The sequence below is a fragment of the Bufo gargarizans genome, chromosome 2 (assembly GCF_014858855.1).
Source record: "Bufo gargarizans isolate SCDJY-AF-19 chromosome 2, ASM1485885v1, whole genome shotgun sequence".
NCBI lineage: Eukaryota > Metazoa > Chordata > Amphibia > Anura > Bufonidae > Bufo > Bufo gargarizans.
The window spans coordinates 477311666-477330564 of NC_058081.1; the positions used below are offsets into that span (position 1 = coordinate 477311666).

The 18899-nt window shown below is 41.5% G+C and overlaps 1 protein-coding gene across 2 annotated transcripts in view; it reads right to left on the minus strand.

Annotated features, from left to right (window-relative positions):
- Positions 1-18255, minus strand: part of FLT4 (fms related receptor tyrosine kinase 4) — a 226158-nt gene extending 207903 nt beyond the window's left edge. For both annotated transcript variants that reach the window (XM_044281120.1, XM_044281119.1), the window contains exon 1: positions 17778-18255. In XM_044281120.1, coding sequence (XP_044137055.1) covers positions 17778-17835 — 58 coding nt within the window. In that variant the 5' untranslated portion in view covers positions 17836-18255. The remainder of the gene's footprint in view (positions 1-17777) is intronic.
- Positions 18256-18899: the final 644 nt, after the last annotated feature.

Consider the following 18899-nt stretch of genomic DNA (forward strand, 5'->3'; position numbering starts at 1 on the left):
GATTTTCGATTGCTATTTGAGCACGTCTCTCTCCTAGTTCTAGTGATTAGTGGGGTTTCAGAGCTTGGACACCCAGAGATCAAAACTTTTGATATGTCTCTATGACATGCATTTTTACCATGCTGCATTTGCAGAAGGGGATGAAAAAATATCTGGAAAAAAAATCGTCATTGCTTCAACTTAAAAACAAAAATGCTAGACTTTCAACTAACATCTAAAACTGGCATTTTTTTCCCAGCAAAAAATGGTGCAATACAATTAATAAAGTATGTGTGAATCCACCCTAAAACACAGTTGTCACTATAATGTCACTAGGTCCTTGGATGGAAAGGGGAATTAACATACTGTTTTAGGTTTGATATTAGGCCATCATGTCAATGAGGGTACTCATAGATGTCCAAGACTCTGGATAAAACACATCTACTGCATATTGCACAGTTCCAAAAAGATTACAGTACAAAAATAACACTGTTGTGAAGAATTCTTTGAGTTCATTTTATTGAATGTTGGGATGATTTTGACCTTGATTTTGCTCGCTATCATTTTACTGTATGACAAAATGAGTGCTGAAAATTACTAGGTTCCCTACCACAATTCACTGAAAACCTGCTGATCATTTTTGTATTGCTCTTACTGTTCTGGCCTTCACACATGATTAATAATCATTAATAATCATTGATTATAATAGCGGGGCTTCTGGAGAAAGTGATCTACTGAAACCCAACTGAAGTTCAGCTGAGAGCCAACAGGATAAAGTAATAGGTTAAAAAAGGATATTTACAAACAGTAAACTTCAAGTTTTATTAAGTACATATAGTGACGTACAAAGAAGAATGAAGACCCCATAGCAAAGATTCAACTTGGGCCCTTTTATGTTGCCACCCAGGACTAGATATGTGTTTCCTGTTCAATATCCTTTCCATTACTCCTGGGCCAGTTCCTACCTAATTGTTATTAGGGTTTTTCCAACACTTTATAACTGATGACCTATCCTCAGGATAGTAATATGCGAATTGCGGCACACAGAATATTTGGAAGCAATTTCGGTGTTTTATTGGTGTGATATCATACAAATATTCGTGATCCAATTAAATTATAAAATGATGACCATTCCTGAAAATGATGGCGACTGAACGTTTCAGTCCAGATGGACTTCTTCAGCGGTCTTATTATCTATAACAATAACATGGGCCCCATTAGTAGTGTAACTAGAAGAATATAATACAAATAATAAGACAAAAAAAGAAGTATATATATTAAATTAAATATGGCATATTGATAAAACAATGTTGAGAGCCTTATTCCTAGAAGGTGTGAGGACAGCAGTATGTTAACCCTGATGAGTAGATACCAGATAAGAGTAGAAAGTCCAGAATATATGGCTTATATACAGAGTGGTGATGGGAGGGAGTTTGCAAGGCTAGTAAATAGTAGATAAAAATAACTGTTAGAGCTAAAAGGCGAGATGAAGTGGATATGAAATGGAGTGATAGCGATTGTACCTGTTAAAAAGAAGAAAATTACATGCTAAATATGGTAGAGGAGGTCTGGGCTGGGCAGGATGCTAGCCTGTGTCTGACGCTTTTTAAATGGTATGGGCTGTATGGAGCGCCGGTCGCGTGATCGGAGCGTCATGCGATGTGAGTGGCACATGTATGCGTTCCACAGTGACGTCATGAGACCCCAGAGATTGCAAGATGCGTTCCACGGGTGATGTGGCCATTTCCAAAAGGGAATAAGGGAGAAAATTTTATGACAATGTAGTAGATGAAGAAAGAGTGGTAGGATCTGCTTGATAATTAGTAGATGGGGTGATTGGTCATCACTATCTGATCGGTGGGGGTCGAAAAACCCCTTTAATGGTACTCCACTGTTGACAGAGCCCTGCACAGGTACTCAACGTCAATTGTAAAGGGGATGAGATCAAAGATGAGACCAACCTTCTCTTATGGCCCCACAGTATGGGATTCCTCTACGGTACATGCATCTTGAGGACACAAGCCTATATGACCACTGCTCCTCTGGTTAAGGAAATTATAAATGGTCCCAGGATCTACTTTTAAGATCCTGTGACTTTGAATCATACAATGTATAGGGAAATATAGGAACAGTAATACTCTAAGTACCACAATGTTGGATCACTACACTCTTGTATAAAGGAGTGAAGCTAACATACTGTTTATTTTAGAAGAATACAACAAAAGTTCTTTGTTAGTGTTGGTCGAGCACCAAAGTGCTTGGGTGCTCGAGTAGAACACCTCAGGATGCTTGGGTGCTCCACCGAGGCTCATGTGGCTCACATAGCTAATTAGCTGCCCTCTAGTGGTCAAGAATGAGTAATACAGGATTTACACATTATATATAAAAACCTATCTCTCACAAATCCTTCCTTTTTACGAGAAATAGACACAAGGTGAACAGACAAAGTGAGGTAGTTTCTAGTGTTGATCGAGCACTAGCTTGGGCCTAACACATTGTGATATTCGGGTGCTCGACCGAGTACCCGAGAATAATGGAAATCAATGGGAGAACCCGAGCATTAAACCAGACACCCCCTGATCTGAAGAGGGGAGGGTGTCTGGTTCATAGGAAAAGGTCAGAAATTGATGGAAACACCACTGAAATGGTTCAGGAACAGCATAGGGAGGATGTCTGGATGCATCTTGGAGCGAGTAGTACGCCACTTTTACAAATTGACAATATTATGCACAAAACCGAAGATAAAATCGATTTTAGAGTGAAAATTGTTAGGAAACATTCTTTCCTGTATATTTACTTGTATATAAAGTGCTGCCAAAAATTACAAGGGAGAGGCACTCCGATACAACATGTATATCACATAATGGAGGGCCTCATTCACATTGTGGTACAATTGTTCAGGTAGTGGGACTCCTACACTCATAAAGCCTATGCACTAAGTTAAAGAGCTGCCAAAATTTACAAGGAACTGGCACCCTTTATTACACATAAAGGAGGGCATCATATACAGCCTTGAAAAATTATGATTGATGACCTGCTGGTGACCCTTAAAAACATTAGGAGCAAGGGCCTGCTGGTGACCCTCTAAAACATTACGGGCGAGGGCCTGCTACCAAACTAACCATCTAAAATATTTTGTGGGTGAGTTCCTGCTGCCAAACTGACCATCTAAAAACATTCCTGGGCGAGTGCCTGCTGTTGAGCTGACTATCTAAAAAATGTTGTGGGCGAGGGCCTGCTGTTGAGCTGACCATCTAAAAAAAATTTGTGGGCGAGGGCCTTCTGCCGAGCTGACCCTCTAAAAAATTTTGTGGGCAAGGGCCTGCTGCCGAGCTGACCATTTAAAACATTATGGGCGAGGGCCTGCTACTGAGCTGACCCTCTAAAACATTAGGAGCGAGGGCACCCTAATAAGCATGTTGATATGATGGAGGAGCAGAAGGACGAGAAAAGGGAGATTTAACCATATACCCTTTTTAGTCGTGGAAGGGGTACATGGGAATACAGTGTATTCAATACACCATAAAAGCCAAATTTAGAGTGCCTTTATGTTCAGCTGCTTTCCTCTAGTGGAGTAGAAAAGTCAGGGGCAATCCAGGCCTTGTTCATTTTTATAAGAGTCAACCGGTCAGCATTTTTAGTTGACAGGCGTATGCTCTTATCAGTTATTATGCCCCCAGCAGCACTAAATACCCGCTATGACAAAACACTGGCGGCGGGGCAGGCCAGCACCTCCAAGGCGTAGAGCGCCAGTTTGTGCTACGTGTCCAGATTGGACACCCAATAGTTGTAAGCAGTGTTCCCTCTAAGCCTTGGCAGCTGCTGAGCGGGGTTGGCTCAGAGCTGGACACAGCGCCGTCAAAGGTGGGCGATAGGAAAATCTAAGATAATTGTCACATTAAAGAGCATACTTTGTAACCCCTGTACCACCCTGATTGATACAGTATAATCCCTGCACCATGCTGTGTAATATACAGTATAATCCCTACACCATGCTGCACTGAATACATTTTAATCCCTGCAGCATGCCGTACAATATATAGTATAGTTCATACACCATGCTATACAATAACCCATACACCATGCTGTATAATATACATTATAATCCTTGCACCATGCTATATAATATACATTATAATCCCTGCACTGCTGAACAGTATAAATTATAATCCATACACCATGCCTTACAATATACAACACACCATATTTTTCGCACTATAAGACGCACCGGCCCATAAGACGCACCTAGGTTTTAGAGGAGGACAATAGGAAAAAAAATATTTTTCATTAGACCTCAGATCAGACCACCAATCAGACCCCCGATGTTAATCAGACATCAGCTGACAGCCCCAATCAGACCCCCAATGTTAATCAGACCTCAGATCAGACCCCCATGCCTCAGATCAGACCCCCATGCCTCAGATCAACCACCCAGCCTCATGTCTGCAGCCTGTAGCCCCCAGCCTCAGATCAGATAAAATAAAAAATCTGCTTACCTCTCCTGCTCCGGACACCACCTCTCCTCCCCTTCGGCGCTCCTCCTGCTCTTCCTGCCACTATGCTGTGAATTGAGGCGCACAGCGTGAGGTCACAGAAGTGCCCTCACGCTGTGGCAGCCACTGCACAGCCGACAACCGAGGACCAGGAAGCAGTGAGTACAGAGCCTTCACCACTTCCTGGTCCTACTAATGAGCGCTTCCACTATACTATTGGTATTCATCCCATAAGACACAGAGAGATCTTTTTCCCCCGTTTTGGGGGGGAGGGGAAGTGCATCTTATGGGGCAAAAAATACGGTAACCTCACAGTTTAGGTGTTATATTGTATATTGAACAGCATGGTGTATGGATTATAATGTATATTGTATAGCATGGTGCAGGGATTATAATGTATATTGTATGGCATGGTAGAGGGATTATAATGTATACTCTACAGCAAATGTATGGAGGTTACACCATGCCGGATAATATAACCCCTGTGGGATGGATAGATAGATAGATACGAGATAGATAGATATACCTATATACAGCCTATACCTATATACAGCCTATACCTATACACAGTCTATACCTATAAACAGCCTACACCTATATACAGTTTATACCTATATACGGTCTATACCTATAAACAGCCTGTGAGGGATATGGATTATCATTTACTGGCATCCCTGATTTTTATTTGATTCTCCTTTTGCATGTACACAGTCAATATTTTTCTCTCCTTGTGACACTAGGCCGCGCATCAGGGTGAGGGTGCTGGCGGGGTGTCATAAAACTGTCCCAGGCCTTGGAGAGTGTTGTCCTGCCTCTGTTGGAACTGCTGTGTGTTCCCTTCGTCTCCACTCCTCGATTGACCAAGGAACTACGTAGTCTGCAGCCAGTGTTGTCAGCTGGAAATTTTTGGAGCAATTTTTCCACAAGGACCTTCTGGTATTGCACCATTTTGCTCGTCCTCTCCACCACAGGAATAAGAGATGAGAAGTTCTCTTTGTAGCGGGGGTTGAGAAGGGTGACCAACCAGTAATCCGTGTTGGCCAAAATGCGTACAACACGAGGGTCACGGGAAGGGCAGCCTAACATAAAGTCAGCTATGTGTGCCAGAGTCTCAACAGAAAAGACTTTGCTGTACTCATCAGGAGGATGACTCTCAATCTCCTCATCCTGTTCCCCATTAGTATTGATCACGAATATTCAAATTTCGAATTCTTATCACAAATATAGGTATTTTGAAAATTCGCAAATATTTCAAACATAGTTATATCTATTCGTAATTTTCAAATATTTGATTTTTTATCCCCCTCTTTTTTTTATTCGATTTTTTTTTTTTAATCAGTACACATGATCCCTCCCTGCTTCTAGCTTGTGGGCCAATAAGAAGGCTGCAATATACTTGACTTTAGGAGTAGTAGTGTTTGTGAATTTTGCTCTATATTAGTTTTTTCGAATATTCGCTATATTGCTATATATTATTGTTTTAGAATATTACAAATATTTGAAAAAACTAAGTTATAGCAATATAGTGAATATTCAACATTTTTTTTTAGCTAATATAGTGCTATAATCTTGCTCTAATAGTTGTAAGTTGAAAAATTTGCAATAAAAAATTCTAATTATGAAAAGTCTAATTACGAAAATTTGCATATTACACAATCATTACCTTGCCGATTTTTCGAGTATAAAAAATCCTTGAATATAACAAATATTCGAATTTGCGAATATTCAACGAATATTCTACAAAATATTCGCGAAATATTGCAAATTCGAATATGACCCCTGCCGCTCATCACTATTCCCCATCCACACTGAACAGATGGTATAAAACTTCCATGGGTACTACCCTCTGTAGCGGAGGCAACCATCTCCTGCTCCTCCTCCTCCTCCTCATCATCCAATTTGCGCTGAGAAGACGAACTGAGGGTGGTCTGGATATCAGAGCACGAGTGATGTTACAGAACACATGCTGGTGGAAGGCTGGGACAGCACACGGGGAAAAATATTGGCTGCTGGGGACAGAGTACCGTGATACAGCCACCGCCATTAGGCTGTGGAAAGCCTCAGTATCCACAAGCCTAAATGGCAAGATTTCCAGGGCCAGCAATTTGGAAAGGTGTGCATTTAATGCTATGGTCTGTGGGTGGGTGGCTGGGTATTTGCGCTTTCGTTCTTAGGCCTGGGTATAGACATCGGTACTCTGCGCTGGGAAACAGAAGTGGATGTGCTAGCTGATGGTGCTTGCAAAGGTTCCAGGTGCATGGCGGGAGGCATCTGGGCCTGCGTCTTGGACAGGGGATTGGCCAGCACGTAACACAGGGGAAGAGGAAGCAGTGGTGTGACCCACAGACACAGATTGTGAACCCAGGCGTTCGGCCCACTTATTAGGGTGCTTTGATGCCATGTGGTGGATTTTGCTGGTGGTGGTGAGGTTGCTAGTGTTCACGCCCCTGCTCATTTTGGTACGGCACAGGTTGCAAATGACAATTCTTTTATCGTCCGCACTGTCCTCAAAAAAGCGCCAGACTGCGGAATACCTACCCGTTGGCAAGGAAGATTGTCGCAAGGGGGTGCTCCAGGGAACAGTTACGGGCCTGTTTGGTCTGGCCCGCCTTCTCCCTTTTGCCACCTCAATGCCTCTTCCAGCCTGTTGCGGTGCTGCGGATCCCTCCCCCTCTGTACTGCCATCCTGGCTTGGCTTGCTACCATCCCAGGTTGGGCCAGCGACTTCATCGTCCTGCACCTCCTCTTCCATTTCCTCACTCTGGTCATCCTCCTGACTTGTTGACCTAACAACAACCTCAGTGAAACACTAATTGCCGTTCCCCACTGTCATCTTCTTCTGACTGTGGATGCTCCAGAGTTTCGGAATCAGGGCACAAGATCTCCTCATGTCCCTCTTCACATGGGCTTGGCAAGAGGCCCAAATTAAGGAATGGCGATGAAAACAGCTTCTTGGAATATCCGAGTTTGGGATCATTTGTTTGCGAAGTCTCTCTATGGTGGGAGGAAGGAGTATCAGGGTGAGAATTCTGTTGACCAGACTCTTGGCTACTGAGACTGGACTTTCTATATAGCACCCGATGACGTGTTCCGGCCAGCCAATCTCTGTAATGCCAGCAGCCATCATGGCTACGGCATTACAATGAATGGCAGTACTTACCTGCACGTCTATTGGATGCGTAGCAGCCAAGAAACGTGCGGGGAGGAGACTCGAGCATCGCTCTAGAGCACATGCGGTATTCGGCCGAACACCGCGATGTGCCGAGCATTGCGATGCTCGAGCCGAACTAGAGTTCGGCCGAACATGCTCGCCCAACACTATTCTTTGTGTGTCAGTGACTGCTGCTTCCGAGCTTCAACCTCATGCTGTCATCACCCTTTCCATTTAGCACTTAACTAGAACATTATGATCAAAGCTGAGTATTTGCTGCCTAAAACATTTCACATGGAAGTGACCTTTGATTTACAGCCCATCAACAAGAATTTAATGGACTAGGATTTGAATAGCTCAAAAAGCTGAAATGTGGAAAATAATGTCTTCTACTTTCTGCAGGGGGAATGGGTAGGGGGGGTAAGTCAGGATGTCAATCTATAGGTTTAAATACCCAATTGTACACCCTATTTCTAAATGTACAGTTTCTAATACTGCAGTCAGACATAAGGGAGGCTTTTGAAGTGGGGACCATGCTAACATAATGACACAACTTTGCCCCTGTAAGACTGCATACTGTTTAGCAAGTTCAGACACTGTTTTAAAGACAATCTATCACTGTGACATTGTTATTGTATTGTGTAACCTAAAATGGATGGTAAGGTCATATGGTTCAAGGCTACAACATACAGTGAGGAACAGAAGTATTTGAACACCCGATTTTGCAAGTTCTCCCACTTAGAGATCATGGAGGGGTCTGAAATTCACATTGTAGGTGCATTCCCACTCTGAGAGATACGCCAACTACTACCATGGACAAGACTAAATAGCTGTAGAAAGACACCAGACCAAATTGTGGACCTCCACAAGGTTTGAAAGGGCTACGGGGCAATTGCCAAGCAGCTTTGTGAAAATAGATCAACTGTTGAAGCAATTGTTATAAAATGGAAGAGGCTAAAGACGACTGCCAGTCTCCCTCGGACTGGGGCTCCATGCAAGATCTCACCTCGTGGGGTATCACTGATGATAAGAAAGGTGAGGAATCAGCCCAGAACTACAAAGGAGGAGCTGGTCAATGATATGAAGAGAGCTGGGACCACAGTTTCAAAGGTCACTGTCGGTAGAACACTAATCCAATAGAACATCTCTGGAGGGAGCTGAAACTCTGTGTTGCTCAGCGACAGCCCCGAAACCTGACAGATCTAGAGGAGATCTGTGTGGAGGAGTGGGTCAAAATCCCTGTTACAGTGTGTGCAAACCTGGTCAAGAACTACAGGAAACGTTTGACCTCTGTAATTGCAAACAAAGACTTCTGTACCAAATATTAACACTGATTTTCTCTGGTGTTCAAATACTTATGTTCAGCAGTGCAAGAAAAATCATACAATGTGATTTCCTTTTTTTTAATTCTGTCTCTCAGAGTGGGAATGCACCTAAAAGGTGAATTACAGACCCCTTCATGATTTCTAAGTGGGAGAAATTGCAAAATCCCAGGGTGTTCAAATACTTCTGTTCCTCACTGTAAAACAGATTTTTGTGTCTTTGCCGTTTTCATTTAGGATCTGCTGAGCAGAAGACTTGAAACCTTTGTGATTAGTGAAAATGACATTACTATATATCTAAATGATCTTGCAGTAAACTTTCATTGGCACTGTACTGAGTGAGACTCAGCTCTGCTACATGTATAGATCAATGGTCCGGACTCTTTAGATTATCTGGATTAGAAGGTTGTAGGATTAGTATGAACTGTCGGACTTTGACAAGTTGTCAAGTTGTGACTGTGAAGGAGCTTTAAAGGGGTTCAGTCAGCAGAAATGTCACAATATTACTGTCTCACCTGAGAAATGTGCGCTTTTCAGTAGAACATCATGTTCTTGGTTCAATCTTTCTAGATGCCTGTATTCTTGAGATTTTATAATATCCAAATTAGTCCCTAGGAGCAACAAGGATGGTGCAGTTGCTCCCAGAGTCTCCTCTCACTGCCCTTCATGCCACACATCCACCACTGACTGACAGGGTCAGGAGGTGAAGACATACTTGCGTCTTTCCCTGAAGTCTCACGAGAGCTCTTTCAGTGCGTGCGCTGTACAGGGATGTGGGTGTTCCATCCCTGTACAGCACATGTGCTGAACAAGCCCATGCAGGACTTCAGGGCCAGACATAAGTATATCTTCCTGTCAGTCAGTGGTGGAGGTGCGGCATGAAGGGCAGTCAGAGGAGACTCTGGGAGCAATGGCGCCACCCTTGTTGCTCCTAGGGGCTTATTTGCATATTAAAAACATCAATTTCCTAAAGAATACAGGCACCTAGAAAGATGGGATCATGAACATGATGGTCTACTATCAAGCACACATGTTTCAGGTGAGACAGTTTTATTAAGACGTATCTGATAACAGAACCCCGTTAAGGCCTCTTTCACATCAGATTGCGGACCCATTCACTTGAATGGCTCCGCGATCCGCCCGTTCCGCATAAAGATAGGACATGTTCTATCTTTTTGCGGAACGGAAGTACGGGACGAAACCCCACGGAAGCACTCTGTAGTGCTTCCGTAGGGTTCCGTTCTGTGGTTCCGTTCCGCACCATTCCGCATCCCCGGATTTGCGGACCCATTGAAGTGAATGGGTCCGCATCCGTGATGCGGAATGCCCACGGAACGGCGCCCGTGTATTGCGGATCCGCAAATGCAGTCTGCAATACGGCAACGGGGCGCACACGCCTGCGTGAAAGAGGCCTAATGCTAAACTGCCTTCTATTCCACCTAATTTGAGAAACCAGAGACATAACTTGATGCTCCTGGGCCAAGATGTAAAATCTAAAAAGGGCCCTGGACTATCAGTATTTATAGCATTGGTTTCCTCATATGGAGCAAAGGGGACTTTTGCCCCCCCTAGTGTCTTGGTGCAACTGCAATCTCTGCACCCCCTATAGTTATGGCCCTGTGAGAAACACTGGTACATGTAGCAGAGCTGAGCTTTTCATTTGGTAAAATGATACGATTATATCACAATGAGGCAGCATATCTATTAAACAGAGGGGCCACAAAGGAGCTTTTATCTGTGTTAGAAAAATGGCACAAGCACCAAGTGTCACGTTTATGATACATTGGCAGTGGCACCATAGAAAGCGATCTATATCACGGACCATCTATGATGTCCATGTGACCTAAAATCCTTAATGAAACAACCAGGGGATGTGGCTAAAAATACTTGTCATTAGGTATTGTAACTGTGCCTAGTAAGTCTGTATTGTGCCAGATATAAAAATGACGTAGCGAACGCTAATGTCTAATTTTTCCACACTGAATAAAGTGAGAGATTTGGGCATGGTATTAAATGTTGACATACCACCAAGTGTGCGCTGTTTTCTCAACATGACCAAGTCACTGGGCCACTCAGTATGTGACTTGTCAAGTGTCAGATAAAGTCATTCAGAGGAGGTGATTTTTTTTATTTAATCCATTATTTTTTTATTTTCCGTTTGCAAATAGCAGAAATGCATTATTACAGTTGACATATCTATATCGAACTGTATAAAAAACAACCTGCTTTACTCACAAAGTTATAAGGATCCAAGAAAATTCAACACAGGGTTAAGTTACAAATCCAGGTCTGCTACGTCTGTATGAAAAATTGGCAAAGTATAAAACATCTTCAATTTGCATGTGAAGAATGTTTCATACAATAAAAGAATTAGCGCCCACTGTTGGCTGAGACTGGTATGACATCTGTGCAGGTAAAATACTGGGCAGTATACACCTAAGAACCCAACAATAAACTGTATGCTGCATTCTCCTGGGACCGCTGCGTGAACATCTGGTAAGTACACCCCGCTCTGTTTGATGCTCTAATTTAATTTTTTTTTACCCTCTTTACTTATTAGTGCTGGTATTTTTCATATATCCTGAGAGTCATTTCTGTGTGAAATGTCATCCAGATGTGCAGTATTAAGGAGATTTTAGTTCTGTAGGACTAATAAGCCGAAAATAAATTGCAGATATTGTGAATGCCCCACCCCCTCTTTTCAGTCCTCGCTCCTGACTACAATAATCTCATAGGTTAGTGCCAAAAAGCTGTTTATCTAGCCCTGAGAAATCAGGCCTGAAATACGTTATCTCTTCAAAGAGCCATATGTAGGGTATTTATTACCCACTAGGACAATATTACAGATAATCTAATACCCAATATGCAATATTGCAGCACATCCCAAATCTACCTGGTGTGCCCATGAGAACCATTTTTTCTTAATTCCAAAACCTCTTGTGTCAATGTGAATAAATGATATGCAGTATGACTAAGATATGAATCCCAATCGGGTACATATCCATGCCGAAAGTGATGACAGGTTTTCCCATTGTATCTTAAAAAAATGAAACTGTAGTCTGATTGGTTACAAAGAGAAACAACATTTTATTTCTTCTGCCATTACTCAGTAATAAGAATTGATACGATCTGGATTTAGTAGATGGAGGACCATTAAGATGGAGCAATTAAGGATATTGCTATGAATGTAATGTGAGACGTGCCCAGGTAATAGTTGAACATTTAATGCTTCCTTGATCAATTTCCCCAGTAATGATCACCACTCCATTTATCATCTAATTTACACCGGTACATTATCCTTACCAACACTCATTCTCATTCCCACTGGACCCATAATCACTCCTTATAAACAGTCCTTACCCAAACTTCAAAGGGATATTAGGGCGATCTGTAATAATGTAAAGGGTGGAGGCCACAGGCTTAGGTAGTGGGTTCAGAACTTAGTGTCAGACTGAGGTTCTTTGGACCCACCTGAGGAAATTAAAGGTGTATTCCCATCTGATAAAGTGATGACATATCACTAGGATGTTAGTGGTGCATGCAAAGAAAAAGGTGAAGGGTACAGGGTGCAACACCAGCACTCAAGCCCATTTAAGGGCCACTCTCCATATGTACAGAACATGTACATGGACACCCTAGTGGCAATTGATCACGTCCAGAATCAGCTCCAAATAGTGATGTCTTCTTCTGGACCTTTGAGGAGCATCAACCAGTGGAGGATCCTCTGGAGGCCAGTCCAAGCCTGGTAGCATGTAAGGTTTACGCTTGGATGGTTTATAATAACTCTGCAGGGTTCAGGGAAGGTTGTAATGAAGAGAGAACCGGGACATAAAGAATGCTAATGGGGTGATGGACATCATAGGATGATAATAAGCTATTGGAGTAGTAATAAAGTTGAGAGAATGTGTTATGAAGTGCTAATGTAGGATGAATTGTATGATAATGGGGGTTTTATTGATGACCTATCCTTTGGATAGGTTATCAGTATCGGCTTATTGGGGATGTGACGCCTATGACCTCCGCTGATGATGCTGTTTGGGAGGGCACTCGCACTCACAGTAGCGCCGCAGCCTTCTCACAGCTTTCCCTAGGCCAGTGACACTGCGTTCATTAGTCACATGGCCTTAGGCACAGCTCAGGCCCATTCAAGTGATACCAAGCACAACTTTATACATTGTACGGCGCTGTGCTTGGTAACCTGCAAGAAGGCTGCGGCTCTCACAGGAGCGTCGGTGCCTTCTTAAACAGCTGCTCAGTAGGGGTCTGTGGTATCAGACCCCCACGATCACATACTGATGACCTATGGTGTCCAGAGAATAGGTCATCAGTTAAAAAATCTCGGAAAACCCCTTGAATGCCTGGTGACTCAGATGGCTCCAGCCCACAACTTTATCACTATGTACATGTAGATCTTTTTATTCTGAAGTGTTCATCCTGTGGACTGGCAGCAGCACAAATTTCAGTTTTTATCTGATTCACTGTGTCTGAACATATGCAATGGAAACACAACTTGCCTAATAATTACATGCGCCATTTCACTCAGCGCAAAGTCTTAGTGCTACAGAAATAAATACATTTGCACAACCCAATATACTGTATCTGTCCATTATACCATTGGAGCTTTTCTGAACATTTTCAATTGTTTTAATGAATAGTCCAACAACTGTCCAGGTGCAGATGTAGCAGAGCTGAATTTCTCATTTAACCCTTCGAAGTTCTGCGATTGGTTTTCCATGATAACTCTGAATGAAGATCGTTCCTAGGATACTGTTGTTACATTTACATGCAATCCTTTTATGGAAAATATACTGTGTGATCACGAATGGTGGCTACTGGCTAGTGATAAACTCTGCACTGCCAAACCTAGCAAACTCTGGACTGCTACATCTTTGACATACCAGAATTTCATTAAAACGGAAGGTTCCATAACGGATAAGATGGACTTTAGTTACTAGTTGGTTTGTAGCTTCCATTGTGATGTAGTAGGCTCATTGATAGTCTCAGTCTAGGAAAAAGTGAAGTGACCAGCCATAATTATACATTTAAATTCAGAGGACAGGAAATTCACATATTCAGGTTTAGATGGCAAAAGGAGTTGCGCATCCAGTAAGAGATTTTAAATGTTCTAGTCTAATAGATGGATTTGCCAGATTATCTGTTCTCATAGATTAAATTGTCAGATTAGCTATTCTATTCCTATACATGGAATTGGCAGAATATCTATCCTCACATACAGACGTGGACAAAATTGTTGGTACCCTTTGGTCAATGAAAGAAAAAGTCACAATGGTCACAGAAATAACTTTAATCTGACAAAAGTAATAATAAATTAAAATTCTATAAATGTTAACCAATGAAAGTCAGACATTGTTTTTCAACCATGCTTCAACAGAATTATGTAAAAAAATAAACTCATGAAACAGGCATGGACAAAAATGATGGTACCCCTAGAAAACACAGAACATAATGTGACCAAAGGGACATGTTAATTCAAGGTGTGTCCACTAATTAGCATCACAGGTGTCTACAACCTTGTAATCAGCCATTGGGCCTATATATATGGCTCCAGGTAATCACTGTGTTGTTTGGTGATATGGTGTGTACCACACTCGACATGGACCAGAGGAAGCAAAGGAAAGAGCTGTCTCAAGAGATCAGAAAGAAAATTATAGACAAGCATGTTAAAGGTAAAGGCTATAAGACCATCTCCAAGCAACTAGATGTTCCTGTGAGTACAGTTGCACATATTATTCATAAGTTTAAGATCCATGGGACTGTAGCCAACCTCCCTGGACGTGGCCGCAGGAGGAAAATTGATGACAAATCTAAGAGACGGATAATCCGAATGGTAACAAAAGAGCCTAGAAAGACTTCTAAAGAGATTCAAGGTGAACTTCATGCTCAAGGAACATCAGTGTCAGATCGCACCATCCGTCGTTGTTTGAGCCAAAGTGGACTACATGGGAGACGACCAAGGAGGACACCATTGTTGAAAACGAATCATAAAAAAGCAAGACTGGAATATGCCAAACTACATGTTGACAAGCCACAAAGCTTCTGGGAGAATGTCCTGTGGACAGATGAGACAAAAATCGAAGTTTTTGCCAAGGCACATCAGCTGTATGTTCACAGACGAAAAAATGAAGCATATCAAGAAAAGAACACTGTCCCTACTGTGAAACATGGAGGAGGCTCTGTTATGTTCTGGGGCTGCTTTGCTGCGTCTGGCACAGGGTGTCTTGAATCTGTGCAGGGTACAATGAAATCTCAAGACTATCAAGGAATTCTAGAGAGAAATGTACTAGCCAGTGTCAGAAAGCTTGGTCTCAGTCGCAGGTCATGGGTCTTGCAACAGGACAATGACCCAAAACACACCGCTAAAAACACCCAAGAATGGCTAAGAGGAAAAAATTGGACTATTCTAAAGTGGCCTTCTATGAGCCCTGACCTCAATCCTATTGAGCATCTTTGGAAGGAGCTGAAACATGCAGTCTGGAAAAGGCACCCTTCAAACCGGACACAACTGGAGCAGTTTGCTCATGAGGAGTGGGCCAAAATACCTGCTGAGAGGTGCAGATGTCTCATTGACAGTTACAGGAAGCGTTTGATTGCAGTGATTGCCTCAAAAGGTTGCGCAACAAAATATTAAGTTAGGGGTACCATCATTTTTGTCCATGCCTGTTTCATGAGTTTATTTTTTTACATAATTCTGTTGAAGCATGGTTGAAAAACAATGTCTGACTTTCATTGGTTAACATTTATAGAATTTTAATTTATTATTACTTTTGTCAGATTAAAGTTATTTCTGTGACCATTGTGACTTTTTCTTTCATTGACCAAAGGGTACCAACAATTTTGTCCACGTCTGTATGTATTTGCCAGATTATCTATTGCCATACATGGAATTGTTAGAATATCTATTCTCAAATTTGGAATTGTCAGATTATCTATTCACATATACTGAATTGCCAGATTATCTATTCCCACACATGGAATTGTTAGAATATCTATTATCAAAGATGTAATTGCCAGATTATCTTCTTCCATACATTGAATTGTCAGAATATCTATTCTCACATATGTTTTTGCTAGATTATCTATTCCCATACCTGGAATTGGCAGAATATCTATTCTCAGTGGTGTAATTGTCAGATTATCTGTTCTCAAACATGAAAATGTCAGATAATTTATTCATATAAATAGAATTGTCAGATTATCTATTCTCACAGATGTAATTGTCAGATCATCTATTCTCATTTATGGAATTGTCGGATAATCTATTCCCCTAGATGGAATTGTCGGATAATCTATTCTCCTAGATGGAATTGTCTGATAATCTATTCTGATGTATGAAATTGTCCGATTATTTGTTCACATAGATAGAATTGTCAGATTATCTGCTATCACAATGTAATTGCCAGATTATCTCTTCCAATATATGGAATTGTTGGATAACATATTCTGCTAGATTGAATTGTCATATAATCTATTCTCATACATGAAATTGTCAGATTATTTGTTTACATACATGGAATTGTCAGATTATCTATTTATACAGATGGAATTGTCAGATCTAGATCAGATTATCCAGTTTTAGAGGATATTATCATTGATTCAGAAAGTTAATTATCAGATTGAATTGTAAAGCTACATTTTTGCAGATTGATATTAAGAAAAATGGTGGGGATCAGGTATATAAACTGAGAAGCTCCAAGTATGTACACAGAAAGCCAATAAGACGAACAGGCAAGTTTTTTTTTTTTTTCAAAAAAAGCAAAAGGACTAGTGGGCTTCAACTCAGATGTAATAGCTACATAAAAGTTACCATGATAAGAAAGTGCTGTGGCCATGTAAATCAAGTGACTGGTTCTGGAATGAAGTGGTTAATGAGGTAAAACGTGGGAATGTGGATTTGCAGATCATTTAAATATGTGGAAACAGAATACACCATCTCTTTAGGATCAGGAATTTGGAAGGTACTTTTATGTTCTGTGAAGATTATATATAATACTGTGTCTACACTATACTACATGCTGCTATATACAGACCACATATAGTTCATATGGGATGAATATGTTTTTGCAAAGAAATGCTAAAAATTAATCCTAGGGTTTACGGTTATCCTTCACTGTCCTGCTCAATATATTAAGGGTTAAGTAGTTAAAAGTGCAAGGCTTGACCATGTGCTATGACTTTTACAAAAGTGAAAACAGCCCTCTGCCATTAGCTCACATGTATATTATACTGTAATGGTCCTAAATCCCGTGTAAGCTGTTTCCTGATAATAACAGATGTTGCATGATGTTTATTGGCGCTTGGAAACTAGGGTTTGCTGCGGTCAGGATTTTGCCTTGTTTATGTTTTGGGTGTAACGTAGTCATATGGTTCGCTCGTGTTAATGATGGACAGGTTTCATAAATCTCTAGTACAACATGAGCAGATTGTATAAGGCGTATCAATGGTGGTGGAGATCTGGAGGATTATAGACTGTCTGTAGATATATAATCAATGGTGACGTGATAGATTGTTACTTGTGGAATTCCTTTTTTGTTTTATTTAAGAAAACATAGTCATCGGATTTCCAATCTATGGTGCACTAGCATTGTCTGTGTCCTGCAGGTGTTGTCCATGCCCTACAAACATGTCTTACAAGTAAGTATTGTCCATGTCCTCTAAATTTCTGTTTGCTCTACATAGTTGACCGTATTCTCCAAAACATGTTCATGCTCTTCATACATGGACCATGCCCCACAAGCTATACCCTACACAAGTGCCCATGTCCTACAAAAATCAGCAAACAATCAAAATTCCAGAATTTCCAAAATGTCTTACCTGTTCTGTCAACAGTAGCCAGCCAAATGCCAAGAAGCACGCAGAAGACTCTCTTCATTTCCAGCTTTCCCTTCTGTAGGTTTTAGGTATCACCACAGGAAAAAATAGCTCTACCTGATAATATTCCCAGGAGAAAGAAAAAATAAGAGAAAAATAAAATAATATAAAAAAAAATGCAAAAACGGTACCAAACGCAGCAGCTGGGCCACTGATGTAAAATAGCCTGTCACTACTGGCTGTCACCCACAGTGACCTCCAAGCTTTAGACACAGGTGGGAGAAGAATTTTCCAAAAATTGAAAAAATGTCTTAAGTTTTCTCCCAAGTTCTGTCTTTCCCAGACTGAGGGAATATTAGAATGAGAAATTAAAGAATCCCCTGCACTTCAGAGGAAACTTTTGTGTTTGTGTCTGTGTGTGCACAGGGATGAGGATGCATTATACAATAGTTTCCTTTTCCTATGTGTTATTAGACGGAGCTCTCTCTCTCTCTCTCTCTCTCTCTCTCTCTCTGTATTTCCACCAAGCTGCCAGGAAAAAAAAAAACTTTTAAAGTACAGCACTTTTGCAAAGGAGGGATAAGGGGGTGGGGAGGAAAGAAGTTCCTGTGTGAACGTATTTATTATTGTTTTAATCTACGTTGCTTGCTACAGACCAGCTTATGTAGCCCCCACCTCTCTGATCCCTGTGTCTGCTCAGCACAGGAGATAAATGCACGGTTGGCAGCATAGGAATACAGTTTCTAGGGCAAGACATTGCTGTGCAGGTAAAAACTATGTGTGTCACTTGATGGACACTTTTAGCTACGCCCTCCAGTATGGACAAGGCTACATTCAATACATGACATACTGCAGATCAGCTACACATACTATATAAAGTTTTAGGCTAATTCCCCATTTGCACAGTTCTCCAGCAGGCTGTTCTGGCAGAGAACCGGACGTTCTCCAGATCCGTCATTGCCGTTTGTTACAAGAATGCCCTCCGGCCCATTGGCTATAATGGAGTCCAGGGAGCATCTGGAAAACTGTCTTTGTTGTCCATTGCGACCTATCACAGTACAGCTTTCATTTTCAAAAGCAGAATCATAATTCGAAAGCTGAGCTTTATATGGATACATGTCAACG